The 24,005-nt window shown below is 40.1% G+C and overlaps 3 protein-coding genes across 19 annotated transcripts in view; 1 reads left to right on the forward strand and 2 right to left on the reverse strand.

Moving 5' to 3' along the window:
* Positions 1-111: 111 nt before the first annotated feature.
* NCBP2AS2 (NCBP2 antisense 2 (head to head)) lies at positions 112-833 on the reverse strand. Its single transcript, XM_070582603.1, has one exon. It carries the CDS (start codon positions 831-833, stop codon positions 534-536), a length of 300 nt encoding a protein of 99 aa, XP_070438704.1. The 3' UTR covers positions 112-533.
* A 172-nt stretch (positions 834-1,005) lies between these two features.
* On the forward strand, positions 1,006-9,447 carry NCBP2 (nuclear cap binding protein subunit 2). Of its 3 annotated transcripts, none has more exons than XM_070582601.1 (4): positions 1,006-1,140; positions 4,687-4,868; positions 7,144-7,282; positions 7,832-9,447. In XM_070582601.1, exons 1-4 carry the CDS (start codon positions 1,063-1,065, stop codon positions 7,901-7,903), a joined length of 471 nt encoding a protein of 156 aa, XP_070438702.1. In that variant the 5' UTR covers positions 1,006-1,062; the 3' UTR covers positions 7,904-9,447. The 3 variants fall into 3 exon arrangements, with proteins under 3 accessions (XP_070438702.1, XP_070438701.1, XP_070438703.1); XM_070582600.1 differs by having other exon boundaries at positions 1,139-1,452; XM_070582602.1 differs by lacking the exon at positions 1,006-1,140 and adding an exon at positions 1,148-1,252.
* A 437-nt stretch (positions 9,448-9,884) lies between these two features.
* The window catches only part of SENP5 (SUMO specific peptidase 5), a 45,629-nt gene continuing 31,508 nt past the window's right edge, over positions 9,885-24,005 (reverse strand). For 3 of the 15 annotated variants that reach the window (XM_070582591.1, XM_070582592.1, XM_070582582.1), the window contains exons 7-10: positions 18,738-18,875; positions 15,731-15,814; positions 14,169-14,219; positions 9,885-13,275 (exon numbers count right to left, since the gene is read on the reverse strand). In XM_070582591.1, the coding sequence (XP_070438692.1) occupies positions 13,165-13,275; positions 14,169-14,219; positions 15,731-15,814; positions 18,738-18,875 (384 nt within the window). In that variant the 3' untranslated portion in view covers positions 9,885-13,164. The remainder of the gene's footprint in view (positions 13,276-14,168; positions 14,220-15,730; positions 15,815-18,737; positions 18,876-24,005) is intronic. The other 12 variants (XM_070582595.1, XM_070582586.1, XM_070582584.1 and 9 more) reach the window with 5 other exon arrangements.

The raw sequence follows: 24,005 nt of genomic DNA on the forward strand, positions 1-24,005 counted from the left end.
CAAGTGCCAGCACTGATTAAGCACTCGATACGTGTTAGGTAGCGTTACACGGGCCTACGGTCCCCAGGAACCTTAATCCATCTTGCCGGAGAAATACCACGCTCATACCCATTACTCATCACACATTTAATCAGAGGATTTTGGCAGCTGCAGGGTTGTCTTCCATCCACGATCTCCCCTGGAAGTAATGGCCTGCTACATCGGTACAGAGGCAGCGTCAGCCATCGTGAGTTGCAGTCCTGTTTGCAGAGGGCAGACTCTCTTTCGCGCTGAGCTTTGGTCCATGGCTCTCTGTACGCGGTGCATCCGGGCCCAGCCCATCTTCCTTTCCGTCGGGCTTCGGGGGCTTTCTTCGCACACGGCGCCCTGTCGATCACAGGGCTCCCCAGGGCTCTCCGAACGGGACCTCTGCAGGCCGACGGTCTGAGTCAGAACTCGGAGCCGTGCGCAGTGCCCGGGGTGACTCCTAGCGCCGAGGCCTGTGTCGAGCCCAGAAGGGAAAGCAGGCGGCTGAGGCCCGGCGCGGCCCGGGTTTAGGGGTTTGCGCCCGGGCCCCTCTGGCTACCCGGCGGTGGCCCCGGGCGTTCCCGGAGGCCGCGGCGTAGCTCCTGAGTGAAGGTGTCTTTGAAGCGGGCAGCGCGGCGGCCCAGGGAGCCCGCGGGCCCAGCCGCTAGGCGTCGTAGGCGCCGGGCCGCGTCCTGGCCGCGCAGCTGGGCCTGCAGCAGTGCGAAGGCCGTGAGCTGCGCCGCGCGCCGGATGGGCCGCGACTCGGACAGACGCTCCACCAGCCGCGGGCTGTGCAGCAGGGCGGCCAGCAGCCGCCGAAGAACCATCCTCGGAGCGACTCGGAACCCGAAGCACGCCGCTCTTGCTTCTGATCGGCGAGGCCCGGCAACGGACCACGTCCGCGCCCGCGCCGCCCGGTGACGACACTGCCACGCGGGGATTGGTGCGCGCGATTCCCACTGTCAGCAGCCGCCTCCGCGCGTTTCCGGTTCCGCCAGCGCCGCGGCGGCCTCGTTGTTCCCGGAGTGGCGGCGCCCCAAACCACCTCTCTGCGCTATGTCCGGCGGCCTCCTGAAGGCGCTGCGCAGCGACTCCTACGTGGAGCTGAGCCAGTACCGGGACCAGCACTTCCGGGTGAGGGAGGCCGGGCCGCGAGAAGGGAAGGTCCTGGGTCGGAACGCTGAGATGGGAATCTGCTCGTGTCTCGTTGTGTCGTCTGCCATTCTCTGGTTTCTCGAAACGCGAAGTGAGGCCCCGGTGCCTGCTGGCGAATGGATGCTGAAAGGGCATTTGGATATCACCGAATCCCCGTCTCTCATAGACAGGGAATTTGCGGCTCGCTTTCCCATTCTCTTGACTTCGCTCCCTGTTCCCGGGCCAATGCCTGGGGGCTCGAGCGGCAGTAGTAGTGGTGGCTCATGTTTTCATGGGCCGTGCCTCGGAAAGGTGACTTTGTGATGAGGGGTACAGGTGTCATTTTGACACTTGGAGTATGTGGAGGTGTCTTCCTGTCCCAGATACCGGGTCTTTTTAATTACTTAAAATTTAAATTAGATCAGCCAAACTGCCCTTTGGCGCTTCGAGGCCTTTCCTTGGTCTGGTAGAACGGCCCTACAGAGTTCTACGGAGTGGGTAGGAGTCACCAAGTAGAGCCCTGTCTCCACCCTTAGGAAGCCGTTGGAGTGGACACCAGCCAAGCTAGGCACGTTAAGTGTCTGGATGTCAGGATCAGAGAGCTGCTGGGTTTCAGAAGAGGGAAATTATAGTTTGGCCTCTGTTATAGCAGATCATGTGGGAAAAGGGAAGGCTGCAGATATTCAGGGTGGCTCTTCAGTATCAGCAAAGGCGGGAGTTGGGTGGACGACACGTTAACCACTGGCTTTTCAGTAAACTTTTGAGTGTTGTTGCTGAAGCCTTCTGCCAAACTTTAGAGGGAGAGAAAAGACAGTTTCCGCATCCTTAGAGTTCATAATCCTCTAGTAGGGATTGTAAATGGAGGCGAGTAACCATAATCCAGAACAGAAATGATGAGTGGGAAGGGAGGGACTGTGAGGCTTGGGAAAAGGGAGAACCCTCCTGACTGGGAAAGGAGGGGGGCATATAAAAGAGGGTAGGCTTGGAGAATGTAAAACGTGTTGGTAGGGTAAGGAAAAGGAAATTTTGTTTGAGGGGAAATTGGGGAAGATCTTAAATTCATTCACTCTATCAGCAGCTTGTTTATTTATTTTTTGATTTTATTTTTTTCCTTTTTCTCCCCAAAGACCCCCGGTACCTAGTTGTATATTCTTTGTTGTGGGTCCTTCTAGTTGTGGCACGTGGGACGCTGCCTCAGCGTGGTTTGATGAGCAGTGCCATTTCCGCACCCAGGATTCCAACCAATGAAACACTGGGCCGCCTGCAGCGGAGCGCGTGAACTTAACCACTCGGCCACGGGGCCAGCCCCTATCAGTGGTTTTTAAATGCTTACTAGATGCCAGGCATGATTTTCACTTCTATCACTTTTACGGTTCTCATCACTTTAGAAAGTTCCACATCATAACCATCTTGAATTTCAAGCATCCTGCAAGATTAAAACAGTGAAAGGATTCAACTTTTGCTATTCATCTCTGCAGTCTGAAGCCTATAGCTTTATTTAGGTAGTAGGAAGATATTGTCATGCAGAATTTCTGGTGTTCCCTGAATGGAATCCACATTAATATCATACCGCAGGTACTTATACCACAGTTGTCTTAAGCCGTAGGCTATTTGTTTGGACATTGCTTACATGTGTGAGAAAAGTAGAAAGACAAGAAAATGCCTCCTCACCATAATTTTAACAGCTCAGTAACAGCAGTAATATAAAGTGAATCTATCTTATCTAATGTCTCATTCCAAAGTTTTGAAAACCTGTTTTAATGTAGAATGACTCTTGTCCTATGAACTTTTCAGGGACGTATGGGATACGTATGGGATAAGACGGTTTGGATACCAGCTACGACTACTGAGTAGCTGTGTGACCTGGGACAGGTTACTTAACTGTTTCCTCAGGTGTAAAACGGGGTAATACATTAGGACCTGCCTCATTCAGTTCTGAGAATGAAATGAGACATCATACATGGAAATTCCTGACCTGCAGTTCCTTGATTCTCCCTAGAGGCAGACATACTTATCTGTTTCTTGTGTATGATATCTATGTGTATTTATACTTTCAAAAAATATGGGGCCAGCCCCGTGGCCGAGTGGTTAAGTTCGCGCACTCCGCTTCAGCGGCCCGGGGTTTCGCTGGTTTGGATCCTGGGCATGGAGATGGCACCAGTCGTCAGGCCATGTTGAGGCGGCGTCCCACATGCCACAACTAGGACCCACAACTAAAAATATATATACAACTATATACTGGGGGGATTTGGGGATAAAAAGCAGAAAAAAAAAAAAAAAGAAGATTGGCAACAGTTGTTAGCTCAGGTGCCAGTCTTTAAAAAAAAAAATAACTTGGAGCATAACCTTCACGTTCTGTACCTTTTTTTTCACTTTGCTCTGTCTGGAGATGCTCCATATCACTGCACGTGGATGCACATTTTCTTAGGGCTGCATAGCTTTATATGTATTGATGTACCATAGTTTATTTCATCATTTTCCTTTTGATTTGAGTTTAGATGGTTTCTCTATTCTACCACTGAATGTGACCCCATGAGACCTATTACTCAGAGCACTGTGCTGCAAAGCATTCAGAGACGAGTAATGGAAAGTCTTATTCTCTGAGGGAAGGAAACTGAACCAGCATTCTATATGGAGTAGTAAATGAAGAAGGGAGGCCTGTTGGCAAATGCTCTGGGGGCCTGAGTATGGATCGACTCAGCTACTTTCCAAGCTGGAATACCACCTTATGGTTGATCTTAGAGCCCTAACCTGGGTCAGAAGGGCCTGCAGGCAGGTCAGTTGGTAGGTCTTCTCTTTAATTAGCATTACTCCTCCCCAGTGTGGAGGCTAGAAGAGAAAGTCCAAGGACGGCCACACAGGTTTCTGTAAAGGCATCTAAATACCATGTCTACCCCATGATGAGCCATCTTGTCCCCAGGGATTGTCAGGTGTGTTGGCTGAAGCCCAGTTGTATTCCTGTCTCTGGCTTCATCCTGTCTTCCAAATTAGGAAGCCCATCAAGAAAGTGAGATCTCATTTTTAATGACCACTATATTTTCTTCTAAACTCAGAGAAAAATAGATGAGGCTGTAAACCAGCTAGGCAGTTGTTGCTTTGAATATTCTCTATGGAAGTCTTGTAAGAGGTACCCTATCTCTGAAAATCCATTTCTTTTTCACTACAAAGGATAAAAGGGTCCCTTCTGATATATTGGTTCAAGGTCCAGAAATTAAAGTTGGGCCGTTAGAGAAGGATCCAGTGCTGAGGATATGGAGTGTTCAGGGAAAAGTCCTGCCACTCGTGTGGCGGCATGGTGCTGGAGGAGGGTGGCTACGTGCAACGTGACTTTCAAGCCGTGACCTTCTACTAAAAGCAGTCTGGGCCTTGCATGGTGCTTCATGGACTGTTTTTCTTTTGGCAAAGGATTTGTGGTGGATTGAGATGATGACAGAAGCTGATTCCCAAATCAGAATTAATGAAAGTTTTTTCTCATACTTAAGAATACTATTTAAGCAAGGCTCTTCTTAGATTGTGTTGCTTAACTTTTTCTGTTTGAAATTCTAGGGTGACAATGAAGAACAGGAAAAATTACTGAAGAAAAGCTGTACATTATATGTTGGAAATCTTTCCTTTTACACAACTGAGGAACAAATCTATGAACTCTTCAGCAAAAGTGGTGACATAAAGAAAATCATTATGGGCCTGGATAAAATGAAAAAAACAGCATGTGGATTCTGCTTTGTGGAGTATCCTTCCTGGGTGTTTTATGACCCTCTTGGATGAGGGTGGGGCCGAGAGTGGCTAGTCACCTGTCTAAAAAAGGAGTGAGGATATTTACTAATTAGCAGCCCCACACTTATCTCTACCTGTCTTTCCTTCATCTACCTTCTGCCTTCTGTCCAGTGTGTCTACACTCTTACATTATGAAAGCTGGTAACATTTACATTCTGTTCCGAAATCCATGCTTTGTTTATAGTTGATTCTTTATGAAAAACAATCTTTCGAGAATATATGCTCATGGTGTTTTAAAAAGTCCAAAGGGTGTAGTGGAAATAAAATCCCAGTACCATTCTAAACCCAGAATCAATCAATTATCAGTCTCTTGGGTGTCTTTCCAGAGGTATTCCTTTGGATGTGTGGCAGTCTACTGCATGCACTATTCTTTTTTCGCCTTAGAGATTGTTCCATGTTAGCACATGTAGGTCTACATGTTTAAAATGGCTGCATAGTTTTTCATTATGTAGATATCTATAGCTTGATTTTATAGGTATTTACTTATGAACATTTCTCCTCTCCCTGGAAACTCTAAATATTGGAGCTTCTGGTATCCTGTAGTGTTTTTTTTCTTAGTTAATATTTTCTTTTTTGGTCATTTTATTATTCTGAGAAATTTCCCAGAGCTGATCTAACATGTCTTGAATTTTTTTTCTGTGCCCTGAATTAGCTGTTTCTTTTGGTTGTATTTATGCTGTAAATTTTCCTTAAATGTCTAGTGATCCCTGGGTTACCCACCATATTAGGGAAAAGAAGGCTGACTTTGTGGACGCAGGCAGAGCTTCTCTCTCAAGCCCTTCTTTGGGATATGTGGGTTTCCCAAATGCCAGAATGAAAAGGGGTTTTATTTTGGCCTGCTCACATCAAGACACTGCCCTCGTTCCTCCAGACAGTTCGTTCAGAACCCTGTCATTTTATTTTTATTTGCTTGGGATTAAATGCCTTCCTGCTAGCAGGTCTTCCCACATAAAGACCTTTAATTAAATTTTATGTGCAGCCTCACTTCTTATTCAGCTGTGAATTAAGAGCCTTCTGGGTTTGCTGTCCCCTTTAAGCCCCTTCAAGAATATTTCACACTGTGACTTTGTTTCATCCCTTAAGCACTCTTCCATCAGCTTTTGTTGAATCTCTTATCTGCTGACGGTCTCTTCTGTTCTGCAGGTGTTATGTTTCTTTTCTCTCATTTTAAGGGGGGTCTTGAGAAGGAAAAGAGAAATGTACTCTATCAGCTTGAACCTATTCCCCACTTTTGAGTTTGGAATCTGATTCTGGGCTCTACAAGCTTCTTCCCTTCTCCCTTCAGACGCTAGGGGCCAGAGTGCCCGGGTTTTGCTTTTGCCTTTGGTGGTAACAGCATAAAATAGTTCATGGGCAGGGAGAACAAATGGAAACACAAAAGGCAAAGAAAATCCACCTCGTCGATGATAATCAGTCTCTGAGAACGGGAGAGTTTTTGCATTTGCTTTGTAGGTCAAAGATCAACAATCATAATGGCAAATACTCGAAAGAGAGGCTGCTGTTGCCAGTGTTTCTTTTCTCTGCCCTTTTAGCATTCATTTCATTCATTCAACAAAAAATTTCTGAACGCCCACTGTGTGCTAGGTACTGGACACTGGAATTTCAGCAGGGTTTCTCTACCTGTGTAATTAAAGACAAGAAAAAAAAAGTCTAGATCAGCATTTTCTAAACCCAGCTAATAATCAAAATTGCTTGTAGAGTTTTTTTTTTAATACTCTCCCAAAGATAGATTTAATAGATCCAATTAAATAGGTTTGGGAACTACTAACCTGAGTGATACTGTGAGTCTTTCCTTCTAATGAAATACAGTGACGATTCCATATGCCCTGTGACCTCTTTTTATTAAGGTTGTTCTTGAATATACAGCTCCAAATTTGGATGCTCTTGTTTCCTTGGTTAAGAATTGTGCAGTTTGTGGTCTAAGCCTGCACTGAACATACATTTTGCACACCAAAATGTGGAGACAATGGGACCAAGTGATTATTAATAGGATTATCCAGGAAATCATGATCAATGTAGCCATGGATAAGTGTCCTGTTTGACTCTTCGAGTGCTTCTGGACCAACCTCAAACAGGCCTGTGCAAGCCAGATTATTGCCTTTTAACTCCATTTGGTTGGATTAGTATTTGTACTTTTTCTTAACTCAGCTTCATTTAGATGTTGCTTCCTGTATTTCCAGAAATGTTTGGTGAAATGCTATACAGCGTTCCTTAATACTTATACTTAAGATACTATTCAAGAGCAGATGCAGAAAATGCTATGCGGTACATAAACGGAACTCGTCTGGATGACCGGATCATTCGCACAGACTGGGACGCAGGCTTTAAGGAGGGCAGGCAGTACGGCCGTGGGCGATCTGGGGGCCAGGTATGCAGGAAGGTTCTCTGGGCTCCGCCTTTGCCTAGGATTCTAGTCCTAATGACAAGTGTCTTGTCAATTTGTATTTGCTCTTTTGAAAATTAACTTTGTGTCTATGACCTTGGTTTGAAATGAATCTGAAAACCGCCCACTGGAATTGGTAAGTTATTTTTTAAACCATGAGATAGTATATTCCATACATTTCTATAAGCAGCCATTATTGGATATCTGCCAGATATTTTCCACTTGCCAGAGTGTCTAGAACAAAAGTAAAATGCACTGAAATGAGTTTTAAGTTTTTACTTTAAAATAGCATAGTTAAGTACTTGCTGTTTGGAATGTGCTATTTTTGAACGCTGATGAATGATTATGACTGGCAAAAAAACATTGGGTAGTCTTAATTTTGCAAGGCAGTTGAGCTTTATATCAGTTGCTCAAAAAAAGTTATGTCCTGCTTGAATGTTCACATTATGACACTGGAAAAGGCTTAGTTGTTTGTCTGACATATTTGTTACACCAATCTTCTCTATGCTGTAACTTGTGTTCTTTTCAACTAAGGTACGAGATGAGTATCGGCAGGACTATGATGCTGGGAGAGGAGGCTATGGAAAACTGGCCCAAAACCAGTGAGTGGTGAGCGCCCCATCATGAAAAACTCCCTCCTTTGGCCTGCTGAATTTGACATACATTACCCAAGGTCTGCAAACCTGCCCATTTTACCAAGCTTTGATCAATGTCTCTACTGAGCTGGAAGCCTCTTCATGGTTTTCCTCTGAAAATTATTAAAGGACAGAATCCAAAAGAATGCCTTTAATTCTGTAGTCTTAGAATGCTGGCCATGTGTCAGGTTACCAGAATGATTTTCTGTTACCAGGTCAAAAATTGTGTTCCTTGGCAACACATTTGATCTGTTATTTTGATCTATCTGTCCCAAACACCACACTTCTTTTAGGAAGACTGGAAAAATTAAAAAATTTGTTTACCATGTTTGCATCTAAGAAGGTTCATGGTCTACACTGGGTCCTGGAATTATTTTTTAAATTCTAAGTTTGCATGAGATAAAGTTTAATAAATGGAGTTTTGCTCTGTTGTATAGCTTTGCTCTAAATTAGGAACAGATGTTTGACAACTCAATTTGCTTTCTGTGTTGAATTCTAATCTCTAAAGGCAAACTTAGGAGTCAAGGGAAGTTCCCAAATGGTGCAAAAGTAAGCCTTAGACCCAGGGGAAACCACCTGCTTCCATGCTTTATATATCAGGACATTAGGGACAGGGCTTGAAGGGTATTTACTCAACACATTTTTCAAAAGATGTGTTTTACCTAAAGCTAAAAAAAAAGCAAGAGTTGGTATTATGGAGAACCTGAAATGCTTGTAAGGCCTGGGGGTGGGGGGGGGGGGGGCGGGGGTGCAGTACACACTGTCAGTAGGAAATGGGATAAAATATCAGGGGACGTGAGTTAACCGCTTTGACAAGATGAAGGTTGCTGTGAGGGCCATCAGATTTATTCTTTTCATTTTCAAAGTGATCTTGGGAATGGAGTGGGTTTAAAAAAAGAGCTTGAAGATTGAGAGAATGCTTAACAAAAACAATCCGAAATGCCTCCCTCAGGAAATGTTTCGGCCAATTCTCATACTGAAGTCTGTCTTGTTTTTTCCCTGATATGCTTACTGAGTTTCAGAGCCTTGATAGTGAGCTGATGGTCTCTACAGAGAAGGGAGTCTAGAGAATTTATTTTGCATTTGTAAGGCAAGAGGTGATTTCTCTCTAATATTCGATGTGAACTACTGCTCATTTAAAACCGCTAGTCTAATTTTCCTTGACATAAGTCAGATTTTTTCATGTAGCAACAGAGTATCCCCCAGGTTCCAGTAGTTTGTGAAAGTTGGGGTTTAAGTATCTCAATGTGAACATCTTTTATGTTACAGTAAGTGTAGGTTTTCTCTTTAAATTCAAACTGCTTATTTGAATTTTTAAAAGAGCTGTTTTGCAAATAATTTAATGAGGACACGCTATTCATTTCTAAAATTTCTTTTTACATTGTGGTTTGAATTAATGTATTTTATATTCTTTTATAGTAAAACGTAACTGATTTCTACAGGCCTTAAAACCAGACAGTGGCTCCTATTTGAATTGTCTTCTGTAATAGATTTCAATAAAGTTGGACCAACTTATCATTGTCTATGCCCATTTCCTCACCTATGACGAGGGACATTGGAACTCTCTTACTCTGGAATATATATGAATGTGTTTTGGGGAGAATCTGTGACTAATGTACAGAATTTGCATGTCCATTTTGACTTGACAGTTACCTATTATGGTAGCCACTAGCCACATGTAGCTAATTAAAAAAACATTCAGTTCCTCAGTCGCACTAGCCACATTCAAATGCTCAATAGCCACATCTGGCTAGTGGCTGCTGTAGTGGATGCAAATATAGAACATTTCCATCATTGCAGAAAATTCTATTGGACAGTGCTATGTAAGGGTAGACTGCTTAGAGCCTATACTGGTCACTGTTCATTAACGAACCTTGTCGTGAGTGGAATGTCATTGGTAAAAATGACTACTCACCAAACAGTACACAGTATTCAACACAAGAGAACACACGTTTATAAAGGCATTTAGTTTATTTTTCAAAAAAATATTTTTGCTAGAAGGTTTGAGTAATTTTACATCATCACAATCTTTAAATAAATTCTTTTTCTGACCAAAAGGTACCATTTAAGTGAACAGCTTGTCTAGGTCTGCTTTTGTAACACCCAAATACAGTTAGCAATTCTCTAATGGTATTCCCTGGGTCGTCTTAATTATCTACAGGCCAGGAGGCAGAGCCTTGCACATAACAAAGTATGTGCTTTATAGCTGCTGATTAGTTCAGTTTCTTAACAGATTAAACAGAGCAGGCAGTCAGCTTATCTAATTCACACTCTTAATACAGTTTCTCGCCTGAAGGATCTGATCCATTCAGAGCTCCCAGTTCTCTCTTCTAACCCAGGGAAGCAGTGAACCACAACTACAGAGAAAAAGGGCAGCTCGACTTAGGCTAGTGCTGGCTGTGTCCCAGTTAGGTCTGTTATTGTTATGTTCCAACTATGAATTCAAGATGACCAGTGTTACCAGTATTCAGTGATAAGTAGAAAATACAATGCAAAGCCAAAAAAGTGATTTGGGGATTACTGGCAGCAACTGCTTCTTTTCCCTTCCTTATGAGAAGGCTGGTTCTCTACGATTCTTCAGAGACCTTAACTAAAAGTTGAATTAAATCTAGATTCATTGCTACAGATTTAACAAACGGAAAAGGAAAAGTCACTGGAAAGAAGCAACTACAGACTGGTAAGTTTGCTGATGGAGAGGACTGGGCAGCTTGTTGAAGGCACATCATAAGTAGCTTTTAGTTTGTACAAGGCCTGCACTCAACCCTAAAAAGCATAAGGTCTGCCCATCTTGTGGGCATCAAAACAACTCAGTGCCAAGCTAGTGACAGTGAAACAATGCCTGTCTCTTCTACCAACAGCCTAGAGTATATTTCAAAAATGTCTTCGTTGCAAGGAAGCAATTATTGCAAACATCAGGACAAAGGCCATTCTAACGGAGGACTTGGGCTGAATAGAGGTTTACACCTAATCACATGAGGAGGGGGAAAATGACCGTGTTAAAACCAAGTTTCATGAGCGACATTTTAAGCAAACTTTAAAAGTACTTAACATTTAGGGTAAAGCATGCTGGACAGTGCACCTCAAGGTGCCCTATAATAAAAGAGAAACTAGACTTGGACAGCACATTTTAGGTTCTCTATGTTCATCCATGCATGCCTCAGTGCTCAGAGGATGACCATTTCTCACATTGGAGGAAATGGCAACTCAAACTTTGGGCATTGAGATTCTTGCCAGAACATGGTTCTTTCAGTCTCGTCCGCATGCCTGGTTCTGTCAGTGAGGAAGTGAGATACGGAGCTCTAAAGTGTAAGACATTTTGAATTGATAGCCTAGTTACTGGCTACTTCATATAGCTACCAAAAAAAAAAAAAAAGTTAGGCAAATGTCTCACATACAGATTTGAAAAATCTCATGTTTGCAGAATTATGTCTGAAAACCTCAAGAAGACATCCTCCCCACTTTAAATTGTCATCTTTCCTAATGCTGACACAACCCTACCGTAGCAGCATAAAGTGCCTCTAAGCTCAGTCTTTTTAATAACCTGAAGCACACCAAGAAATACTGACCTGGTTTTATACCAAGGAGTCTGCGTCTGGGGGACTGAGGAAAGTGCTGGGACTGTTTACAACGTAAACACTGGTGTTGGTGCTTGGAATGTCTGGGGATGGGAACCCTGCATGTAAACACATCCTGACTCCACTCTCAACTGCTGGCAGTCAGCCTCACCTTATGGCCAAGTTAAACTGCATACTTTAGCTTTTTATTTCCAACACCCCACACCTAACTAGGCATAAATCCAAATATCTTTTGCCATTTACTTGATATTTTTCTGTACAAGCTTCTGAGTTTCTTATATACACATTTATTGTTTTTCCTGCCCCAGTTCAGAAAAGGTAATTTGGGAGTTTAACATGCATCTTTCCTTATTTCCTTTCCTTTCAAATATCACAAAAAGCTAGATTAAAGATGCAAAATCCATTCTTTTAGTCCTAATGCAGCTAAGTGTAAGGACAGGGCTACTTCTGCCTTTCCCTACAAGATGAGGTTCACAGAAGCAAAAGAAGGACTCCCTGTGCTGGAGTCTCAGGGTTGGTCAAGCAGAAGCCAAATCAGGAGCCCTGCATGTTCCTAGATCACGAAAGAGACAAGAGGAAAGCATCTGCTGTACTCCCGCAGAATCAACTTTTCTTTATTAACCTTTCCTCTTCTCTCCTCCCCACCCATCTGCAAAAGACCTAAAGTCAGTCTTCAGTTTTGAATGTTTGTATTTTAAATACCCTTGAAATAGAAAGGTATTTGGCAAATCTTAAATTTCTTCCATATGGAAGACAACACACAGGAAGTGACAACTTGTATATTACTCTTAGAAAGGCTGAATTCTCATTTGTTTGACCACTAGTTTGATGGATATTAATTTTTTAATGGATCAAAAACAGAAAAATCTAGGGAATTCAATGTTCCAGCAATAGCATTTATAAGGATTTAGGCATTTATTATAATTCTTCTTAAAACCAAGATTGAAATCTCTCGTGTTAAGATAACAAGACCCTCAAGATCATTGTCTTGTTCTCATACCTTAGTCAACTCTTCCCAAAGCAGGCACTGTGCCTACAAGTGTGCCTCCATAAACAGAACACACCAGTCAGTTTATGGCCACTTCCTTCTCAGCCTTCAAAAGGAATGCAGCTCACTCTCCAAGACTCACTTGGAGAGGGAAGTCAGTGAAAGGTGCTGCTGGTAGAAGTAAAACAGGACTGGCTTTGTCAGAACCACCCCAAGCTACCCTTTATGCCCCAGGGAACATCTACTATTCTCAGAGTTATGTTGTATCAAAAACATCTTGTATTTTTAGGTTCTGGGATTAAATTTTAAACCTGTATTCAGTTCACGTCTAACTAAGTTTCAAAAGCTGCACCAAATCTACTAGGCATTTTTTTTAATACTCTGCATTGCATGCTCTGTCTATATGCATGCGTTTGGATAATAAATATTAAATATGGGGGGGGAACACGCGGAATCCATAAAAATAAAAATGAAACCAAAGTGAACATTAAAAAATAGTACATGGTAGCTAGAGAAATGAATAAGGGCAAAAAATAAATTTGAGGTAACAATAGTGGCCCAACACCACTGATGTGAAATATCTGTAAAAATTCAAATAAGTGTTTGGAGATTCAAGTAACAAACCATCTGCTCCAACTTGGTCAGACATCCCAGAGTCCCTGCTGAGTTTCAGTCCATGAGCCGGCACTCACATAGCTCCTTGTAAATCCTCTTCCGCACTCGGGGCATGTCTTCTTGGGAAAACTGGAAAGGCTGCTCTAAGGCGAGGCACTTGCAGTACTGCAAAGGTCCCAGAAACATGTAAGTGGCATGTGGAGTTACATACCAGCCCGATGTATTTTACCAGATGCAGACCTAATAGAATAGGGGCTAAGGCAGCATTTTAAAGTTTTTAAAAACTTGTTGTAAAACATTGTTGTAAAACATTTACCTCCAAATTACAGTCAACTTTCCAGGCAAGTATATGGCTTGGGATCTCCCCTCCCTCCCCACTCAATACTGTGAAAAGCAGATTAATGAAGAGGCGCCAATTCTTCTCAAGGTGCAACCTGCTGAGAATGCAGCTAGACCTAACATGGCCTTTAAGAGAACTCGAATTTGTTTACAAACCTCAGACGTTCATGAGTCATATGAATGAGCCCATCTTCTAAGATCTTTGCAAATCTCTAAATTTATGAATTATATACTATAATATCCTTCATAAATATAATGTATAACACATTTTTCAATAGCCCTTTTAGACCACTGAGAGAACCTACAGCATGAGAAAGCACAGTTTTTGAATGTGGCCCTTATTTAAAATCTAATTAGTTTTTACTTAGTGGTTAAGGATCATTTGCCAATGGTAAAAAAAATATACAGTTAACTGCAAATGCCAAGGGTCTATGATATGGACAAATTCAAGAGAGTCTACAGTGTGGCTTACTAATAACCTCTGATAAGACATGGATGATACCAGTTATTCATTCTTGGCCTTAGAAGGTGGTGGTTCCTTATGATAACATCTGAAAATGCAGAAACTACTGCTTCTCAAGAACAAAGGAAGGGAAGGAGGAAAAGTACTCTGTTACCTGTATCTAGTGTGTACACATCACAGGGACTCCCACCTCTCCTCTCTAAACCCAACAAATTTAATTCACACGTCGTAAATTCTGAAAAAACTATTTCTTTACCTGGAGCACAAAGACTCCACAGTCACTGTCATTTTTCTGTTGCGGAATACACTAAGGGGAAAAACAAAATGATCATTAAAATAAGACCAAGTACTCCTCTTCAGATAAGAAAAACTGTCTGTATGGAAAAACGAGCAAGAGACAGGAAACTTGTCTCTATCCAGGACAGCTGATGTATACCTCTGGTATTTGAAGTGTTTGATTTTATGCAGGCATCTGACCACATGGAAAGAGCCACCAATCAACCACAATCTACAGAACATTTTGCCTAAATATGAGAAATAGGAAATCAAACAAAATCCTATATAAAACTTCCATTTGGATAATTAGTTTTGCTATCAATTCAGACAATGGAATCAAAATGGAATTGTGGCTCAGAGAATACATGCCTGGACTATGAATACTTTGACAGTAAGCATCCTGCTTAGTAGTCTTCACTTTCATCTCCTATTACACAACTCTGTCCTGTTCTTTGAAAGAGATCATAAAGGTAAGCAGTACGTTTCCAAAAGAACTGGTTACTATATTTGGCCTAAAGTGGGAATATGAAAGATCCTTACTAAATTTAGGAGAATACCTGGATATTGTAGTAGGGTAAATTCAGAAAATTTACAAGTTCAATTCTGGTTTGAACTAGTATACCAGGTTATTAAAAACACAAAACTTAAGCTTAAGTTAAAAATTTAGCATTTGGTTGAGTTCAGGGACAAACAAATCAATCTTGTCCCTTTGGGGTTGGGTTAAAGGTTTGTTTCAAGACCCTGCCTCTTTAACATTGTCAATGATCCAGACAGACCTGAGTTCAAGGACCTGATCTATCGATAGTTTTGATGACTTTTGAGCAAGGTCACACCTATGCTTCAGTTTTCTCATCTACAGAATAAAAATGATGCTTATCCCTAAATGACCTGCCTACCTTACAGGCTGTAATGCTCAAATGAGATCATACATGCAAAAACACTTTGGAAACAATGAAGAAGTGACCATGAAACGTAAGACACTGGTATTTGTGACAAGACTGAGAGGCTATGCCTGGGCACTCTGCTCCACATACAGCTTTAATGTCTATGGACCAACCTAGTGCTGCTTCCAGATTGTGTTCAGACTGAAGCACTCAGCCCACTGTCTTCCCCAAATGCCTGGAAAGGAGCTCAATGCACTTGCTCCCTTAGTGAATCCAAATAGTCATTTCAGTAATTTTTTGGATCTATATGGGTCATCCAGAAATAAGAGCCGTGAGGCAAAAGGCAGGGACCACCAAAAATAAAATAAAAATCAATTATATATATACTTTTTTCTTTTTTTCAATAGAGCAACCATTATCATTAGCAGCTGCCCCAGGGATGAAATGACTGAATTTATTTGTTCCCAGCAAGCACTGGGAGATTGAGCAGCCAGATGATGAATACTAAACAGGTTTATTCTGAGCTGCCTTCCTGCAGCCTCCAGGTTCTCCATTGGTACCTTCATCACCAGTCTTCAAATGCTTTTAAACACACCCACCCCTTAGATAATTCCATCCCCTTGACATGCCTGGGTTTTCATCATCATCACATACTTACCTTTGTAACAGCAGTCTGCCAACCCTGAAGAAACTCAGGTCTATTTTTTTCTCTGGCTTCAGTCAGCAAATACTTTCTTATATTCTGGTTAAAAAGAAACCACAACACAGATGCTGTGTTCCATCAGTTGGTGAAAAATGCAACCTGCCCATAGCAGACAGAGCAAAAGAGGGGCTGTGGCCCCACCACTGGGCAAGAGTATGTATTAAAGAGTTTAAAGCTGGAACTTTATTTCAGACCTTTCACTTCATAGTGTTAAGAAGGACTCAGACCTTCTGTACTCAGGTATACACTTAGACTCACTGTGGACACTGGTTTATGTTTTAATTTAAACTTTTTATGAGATAGCCTATTCCAGCAGTAAGTCAACTTGCTGAATTTGAAACTTAAAAACTAGCAAGACAAAAAGAAAGTCTTAATTACTGCTAGTGCTCAACAGAGGGAAGGAACCCGTGGCAGAAACCATCAATAACTGAAACTAAGTGAAAAACATTCCGGCCTTAGCTATACTCCTCATTTTTGAGGGCTGCAAGTAAAGGTATCATTCTGTTTCTAGAAAGTCAACTTAAAACCATTCTGAATATTAAATATAATCAAGTCCACTGCTGAAATCTCTACCAAGATAAAGCCTACTGGAGTTTCAAATTTTCCCTTATGCCCTCAACCTCTTTGTGCATATCTCTTCTAAGGGTAAAGTCAGAGGTTACATGAATTAATCCCCTTGAAGACAAAGTAGAAGTATGAGTACAAGAAAGTCTGTATGTGTATATATACAAGTGTGTGTTTGTATATACATATCTATATATACATATACATGTAAGCATATATGTATTTTCTTTCCATAAACATACTATACCCATTCTGCAACTTGCTCTTTTAAACTCAAAATGTGTTGGAGATCTTTCCGTGTTAGGACACGAAGATCTACTGTACTCTTTTTAACTGCTGTGGTCAATTAATAGTATGAATATACTATAGTATATGTATTTAGCTATTCTGTTGGTAGAGCTAAATTTAGGTTGTTTTGATTTTTCACTATTATCAATAATGCTGCAATGAACATCCTGCTGCATGCCTCATCCTTGTGTGCATATACAAGCTTTTTATGTTTTTTGAGGAAGATTAGCCCTGAGCTAACATCTGCCACGAATCCTCCTCTTTTTGCTGAGGAAGACTGGCCCTGAGCTAACATCCGTGCCCATCTTCCTCTACTTTATATGGTGGGACGCCTACCACAGCATCGCTTACCAAGCGGTGCCATGTTCACACCCGGGATCCGAACCGGCAAACCCCAAGCCGCCGAAGCAGAATGTGCGCACTTAACCGCTGCGCCACCGGGCTAGCCCCTATACAAGCATTTTTATGGAGTAGATAGCAAGAAATAGAACTGGTATGCAATAGGTACTTAAATTTATAAGGTACTTAGAACTGATTAGAAGTGCAATTGTCCCCTAAGTGACTATATCAATTTATACACTCCACCAGAAAATACGAGAATGCCTGTTTCCTTACACCCATGTAAACACTTAAATAACATCAAACTTTTCCTAATATAATAGGCAAAAAAGGGAACACTGACATAGTTTTAATTTGCATTTTCCTTATTTCTGGTGAGGCTGAGCATCTCTCCAGGTGTATTTGCATTTTTCCTAAAAATTACTTTTTATCCTTTGTCCATTTCTATTAGATCCTTCTTTTTCTTATTCATTTATAGGAGGTTCTTTATATATTCTGGAAGTGACTATTATATATGTCACAAACATTTTCTCTAAGTCTATTTCTTGTCTTTTAAATTTATGGCATACAGAAATTTTAAATTACGATATGGTCCAATGGTTCCTTTATGTCTTTTCCTTTTTTGGTTCTCTGTAAGCAGGGCTTCCCTACTCTGAGAACATACCTTCTATATCTTATTCTAACTTACACAGTTTTCTGTTTTATATTTAGGTCATTATTCCATCTGGAATTTGTTTTATAAATAGTATGAAGTAAGGATCTATATTTTACTTTCCAAATAGACAGCAAACTTTCCCAACAGCATATTCTGAATAGCCTGTCCTTTCCCAACTTTATCTTATACTGAGTTTCCACATACATGAGTTATTTCTAGATTCTCTATGCTGTTCCACCAATCTACTTGTCTATCCCTGAGCCAATATAAATATAGTTTTAATTATTAAAACTTTGTGATATGGTTTGACATCTAGTAGGCAGAGTATTCCTTCCTTCACTGTTCTACTTCAAAACTTTTAGCAGTTCATGCACATAAATTCTGCAAGATAAATTCTAGGATGAGCTTATCAGGTTTCACTCAAAATCCTCTTGGGAAATTGGTTAGGACTGAAATTGGCATATGTTAGTTTGGAGAGAATTGATCTCTCTGCCTATCTTTCCATCCATTCAAATTGCCTTTAAATACTTTAGGGTTTTCATCTTAAAGAACTTGCACATTTTCGCTAGGGTATATTCCAGAGTAATTTACGTCTTTGTTGGTTTTGAAAGTGGAAGCTTTTTGTTTTCAGTTACATTTCCTAACTGTTTCTGGCTAGTGCAGGAAAATCAGGAAACCTACTGATTTTTCTTGTTTTTATTTTTTATCTTGTTGTACTCTTGTTAGTTGAACTCTAATATTTTGCCAGTTTATTCTCTTGGTTATAATTCATCTTACAGAAGTTACTTTGAAGATACAAGCCAATCTTAACTGTAAGAGAAACCAAGGAAAATAATTTCTATCCATATTCAAAATGTAGTTTTACGGAAAAGGCAGAAAAAAATCTGACAAAATCCAAATAGAACATGTGTCTCAGAGAGGGATCCAGACCACAGACAGCTACCTCTCCCCATATGGAGATTCCTCTTGCATACCTTTTCTCTGCCAACATTTTAGATGGTTTTCATGGCAGAAACTGACTCTCTATGGTACTGACTTCTGCTGTTTTATCTAAAGCTAAGATACTATCTGGTCAATCACAAGATAAATGAAAAAACAGGCAAGATATTAACTTACCTCTACACAAAACTTAAAATGAATGCCTTGGGAATCATAAAATGAAATAATTCGATTAGAGAGTGTCACAGTAATGAGAGACCAGTGGACTTCCAGGTGAATAGGAATCAACAGAAGACTCTTTTTAAACAAATCCACCTGATTAAGAAAAGAAACAAAATGCAGCCATCACCACAGGCTATCCACATCAATAACAACAAACAGCAGCTTCCATTTACTGACCTGCGACCTGCCCAAGGTCATAAAACTAAGATGTGGTGAAGCCAGAATTTGAACCCAGGTCTTCTCTGAAGCCCATGCTTATAACTACTAAGCTATAGTGTACAACAATAATAAAACTGAAGATACAGAAAGCACTACTTTCCATTTAACCTGCTGCACCTGTGCTTACCAACTGCCTAATATAACTTGGTCCCTTATTTTTATGCTTAACCAATTTTCTTGTGCACATCTTTGACCTAGACTCAATTATTTAGGAAGGAATCATGCTATTAGGAAACTGCACAGGATATAAGCCTTCTATCTTTCTAAAGATTCAGTATAGTAGTTAAGATCACGGGCTCTGAAATAAGTCTGGTCAAGTTCAAATTGTGGCTCTTCCACTTACTGGCCAGATGACTTTAGCAATTTTGGTAGCTTCTTTGTGCCTTGATTTCCTCAACTATAAAATACAGATAACAATAGTATCCACCTTATGACATTGTTGAGAGTGATAATACATGTAAAATGTGTAAAACTGTGCTTAGCACATTATATGGAGCCAATAAATCTTAGCTATTAACCTTATTACCACCTCAGGTCTCCCAGATGTCAAAATTCAGGAAAATATCCTTGATAATTCTTTACACATCACTTACAACCTAATTCATCCTTTATAGCGTGATACATATCCTTTACAGTTGAGAAATATTTGCTATTCCATTCAAAATCCCAGTAGTGGGGGCCAGCCCGGTGGCATAGTGGTTAAGTTCTCACACTCCACTTTGGCAGCCCAGGGTTCACCAATTTGGATCCCAGGTGCAGACCTACACATCGCTTATCAAGCCATGCTGTGACAGGCATCCCACATATAAAACATAGGAAGATGGACATAAATGTTAACTGAGGGCCAATCTTCCTCAGCAAAAAGAGGAGGATTGGCAGTGGATGTTAGCTCAGGGCTAATCTTCCTCAAAAAAACAACTCAAAATCCCAGTTGTGGATCTGATGATAAAGTAGTAGGTGCTCCATAAACATATGTGAAAGAGTGAATGAGTTTCTTCAGGTATTTTTTTGAGAGTATTTTAATGATTCCTTGGGTTAAAACACTTACGAGGCTATCTTAAACTACATCAGATTTTAAGAAACTATTTCTCAAGCTCTTCTTGCTTTCTGATATTCAGATAAAATACTGCTCTAGATGAACCTTCTACTCATTTACATGACCCTGAAGCAAAGCACTTTAGCACCTCTGCTCCTCAGCGTCTACATCCATAAACCTGGGAAGTGAGGGAGATAGAAGGAAATACTAGACAGGATAGACAACAGATCCTTTCCAGCTCAAAAACTCTGAGTATCTAAAACAAGGATACTTAACATATAGTATTAAATGAGACCAAATTTACATTCTTCTCAGAAAGAAATTTTTCTTAATTATAAAAACAATTTTTAAATAAAAATTAGAAAATACAGATAAAAAGATACCCTTCAGTGTGTATCTGTCCAGATCTTTTTCCTCTTCTTTTTAATATACTAATGTTCACACACACACACAACTTTATACATACAATTAAGAATGATGTGTGTGGTGGATTGTATTACTGATCCCAATTATTTGTTGCCCTCCCTATAAGAAGATTCTACAGAACTGCCTACTGCCCTGTGGCTTCACTGCATCTCCCAAGGGGAGAAATGTAGTCCTGTCATGTGATTTGCTTTAACTAATGTACTGTAAACAGAAGTGAAGTTATGTCATGACCAAGCTGAAACTTCGAGGGCCATGATGTGGCCCTGAGACTGGCATGTCTCGATTAAGTGCTGCTCCTTCAGTTTGGGTCTCATTAAAGGAATAAAGATGGAAAACCATAGGACCATCTCCTTAGATGCAGGAAAAGCATTTGATAATACTCAACATCCATTTATGATTACAAACTCTCAGCAAACTAGGAATAGGAGGGAACCTCCTTAACCTGATAAAGAGCATCTACAAAAAAAATCTATGGCTGACATTGTAAATAGTAGCAAAAGACTGAATGCTTTCCTCCTAAGATTGAGAACAAGGCAAAGATGTCCTGTCTCATTACTTCTATTCTACAATGTACTAGAAGTCCTAGCTAGTGCAATAAGGCAAGAAAAAAATGGCATACAGTTTGGAAAGGAAGAAATAAAACAGTCACTACTTACAGGCATGACTGTCTATGAAAATCTCACAGAATCTACAAAAAAACCTCCTAGAACCAGTGAGTTTTGCAAGGTCACAGGATACAAAGTCAATATACAGAAATTAATTGTATTTCTATATACTAACAGTGAACAATTGGAAGATAACATTTTTAAAGTTCTATTTATAGCAGTTCCAGAAATATGAAATACTTAGGGATACATTTAAAAAAATGTACAAGACCTGTACACTAAGAATTATAAAATATTGCTGAGAAAAATTAAAGACCCAGATAAATGGAAAATATACCATGTTCATGGACTGGAAGACTTATTATTGTTAAGATATCCATTTTCCCCAAACAAACATACAGATTAAATGCAATCCAAATCATAATACAGCAGGTAGGTTTTTTTGTTTGTTTGTTTTTTTTGGTGAGGAAGACTAGCCCTGAGCTAACATCCATTGCCAATCTTCCTCTTTTTGCTTGAGGAAGATTGGAGCTGAGCTAACATTTGTGCCAATCTTCCTCTATTTTGTATGTGGGATGCTGCCACAGCATGGCTTGATAAGTAGTGTGTAGGTCCACACCCAGGATCTGAACCTGTGAACCCCGGGTCGCCAAAGCAGAGCACGCAAACTTAATCAGTACACCACCAGGCCAGCCCCCCAGCAGGTTCTTTTAAAAACAGAGATTAACAAGCTGATTCTAAAATTTATATGAAAATGCAAAAGACCTAGAATTGCCAAACAATCTGGAAAAGGAAGGATAAAGCTGGCCAACTTACAGTGATTTCAAGACATATTATAAAGACACAGTGATCAAGACAATATTGTATTGTATTACCATAAGAACAGACAAAGAGATCAATGTGAGACACAAAGTCCAGAAAGAGACCCACATATATATGGTCAACTGACTTTTTTTAAAGGTGCCAAATCAATTAAACTGGGAGAGAAAACTCTTTTTCAGCAGATGACACTGGAATAACTGGATATTCACAAGGAGGGGAAAAAAAAGAACTTTGATCCCTACCTCATATCTTACACAAAAATTGAGATGTATCAGAGATGTAAATGTAAAACCTAAAACTATAAAGCTATTAGAAGAAACATATGAAGGCAAATATTTTTTAGACTGGCTACAGAAAGTAAGAACTATAAAAAAAGAAAGCATGGTAAGTCAGATTTCATTAAAATTAAAAATCTCCATTCATCAAGTGACAAAGTTAAGAAAATAAGTAGAAAATCCACAGACTGAGAGAAAACAATCACAAAACACAGATCTAACAAAGGACTTGTATCCAGAACAACTCAATAATAAGCCTTTCTTTGCTACAAACCTTTTCATTCATATCATTCACCCATTTTTCTACTGAGTTGGTAGGGTCTTTTTCTTATTGATTATAGAAGCCCTTTGTATATTAAGAAAATTAGTTCTGTGATATGAACTGCAAATATTTTTCCCAGTTTACTGTTTGTCTTTTTATACCACTCCTATTTTTAAATGCAAAATTATTTTTCTTTTTATGTAATTGAATTCATTTTTCTTTTATAGCATCTGAATTTTAAGTTGTACACAGACTAGACTTTGCTACCCTGAGATTATTTTTAAAAAGTTCTCTTATGGGGGCTGGCCCCGTGGCCGAGTGGTTAAGTTCGCGCGCTCTGCTGCAGGCGGCCCAGTGTTTCGTTGGTTGGAATCCTGGGTGTGGACATGGCACTGCTCATCAGACCATGCTGAGGCAGCGTCCCACATGCCACAACTAGAAGGACCCACAACGAAGAATATACAACTATGTACCGGGGGGCTTTGGGAAGAAAAACGAAAAATAAATAAATAAATAAAATCTTTAAAAAAAAAAAAGTTCTCTTATGGATCCTCTTAGTACTTTCATTGTTTCATTTTTGTTGCATTCAAATCTTTGGTCATTCTATAATTTAATCTTAATATAATCTAATCTAGTGAGGACTTAATTCTTCTACTTTTCATTTTTATTTAATAATAAAGGCATTTATGGCCATTAACTTTCTCCTCAAAACAGCTTTCATTACGTTCCATAGTGGTTGGTAAGATGTGTTCTCCATTCCATCCCTTTCTCTAGACAGTTTGCATATGATTTCCTTTTTTATTTTGTTTTAGATCCAAGGATTATATCCAGTAAAATGTGTATCTGTAAAATTTTCAAATTGTTAAGATTTTTTACTCACCTTTTATTATTTTTAATTTGATTGAATTTTGATCAAGGAATAATCTATGTCATAATATTCTTTGTGGCCAAGTATGTGATCAATTTCCTTAGATACAGGAATAAATGTATATCCCCTTTTTGAGGAGTATAAAGATCTAGTATATACCCATTAAACCAAATGTATTGGTTGTATTATTTAATTTTTACTTATGATCTTATGTTTTGTCTACAAGATTTGTCCTATAAGAGGTCTCCCACTATTACTATTTTATCAAGGTCTCCTTGCTTTTGTAATCATTGTTCTATCTTCTATATATTCAAATTTTATCACAGTTTGTTTTCACCTTAAATTCGACCTCACCTGCTGTTAATACTGCTATTCCTTCTTTTTGTTTACCATGCCTTTCTTTTGGTTTGCATTTGCCCAGTACCTCTTTAACTGTTACTTTATTTTCAGTCCTTCTTTTTCACATTATTTTATGTTTTGTTTTTCTTTTTAAATATTGGCACCTGGGCTAACATCTGTTGCCAGTCTTCTTTTTTTTTTTTCTTTTTCCCCAAAGCCCCCCAGTACTTAGTTGCATACTCTAGCTGTAGGTCCTTCTGGTTGTGCTATGCAGGACGCCACTTCAGCATGGCCTGATGAGCAGTGTTAGGTCCACACCCAGAATCTGAACCAGCGAAACCCTGAGCCACTGAAGTGCAGCATGCAAACTT

The sequence above is a fragment of the Equus przewalskii genome, chromosome 18 (genome assembly GCF_037783145.1).
Source record: "Equus przewalskii isolate Varuska chromosome 18, EquPr2, whole genome shotgun sequence".
Classification (NCBI taxonomy): Eukaryota; Metazoa; Chordata; class Mammalia; order Perissodactyla; family Equidae; genus Equus; species Equus przewalskii.

Excerpts from the sequence above, each read along its gene's own strand:
- NCBP2 (XM_070582600.1), top strand. The coding sequence starts at position 1,192 with ATGGGAATCTGCTCGTGTCTCGTTGTGTCGTCTGCCATTCTCTGGTTT. Across the intron at positions 1,453-4,686 it reads ATGGGCCGTGCCTCGGAAAG|GGTGACAATGAAGAACAGGA; the intron begins GTGACTTTGTGA and ends TTGAAATTCTAG. Across the intron at positions 7,283-7,831 it reads GTGGGCGATCTGGGGGCCAG|GTACGAGATGAGTATCGGCA; the intron begins GTATGCAGGAAG and ends TTTTCAACTAAG.
- NCBP2AS2 (XM_070582603.1), bottom strand. The coding sequence starts at position 833 with ATGGTTCTTCGGCGGCTGCTGGCCGCCCTGCTGCACAGCCCGCGGCTG.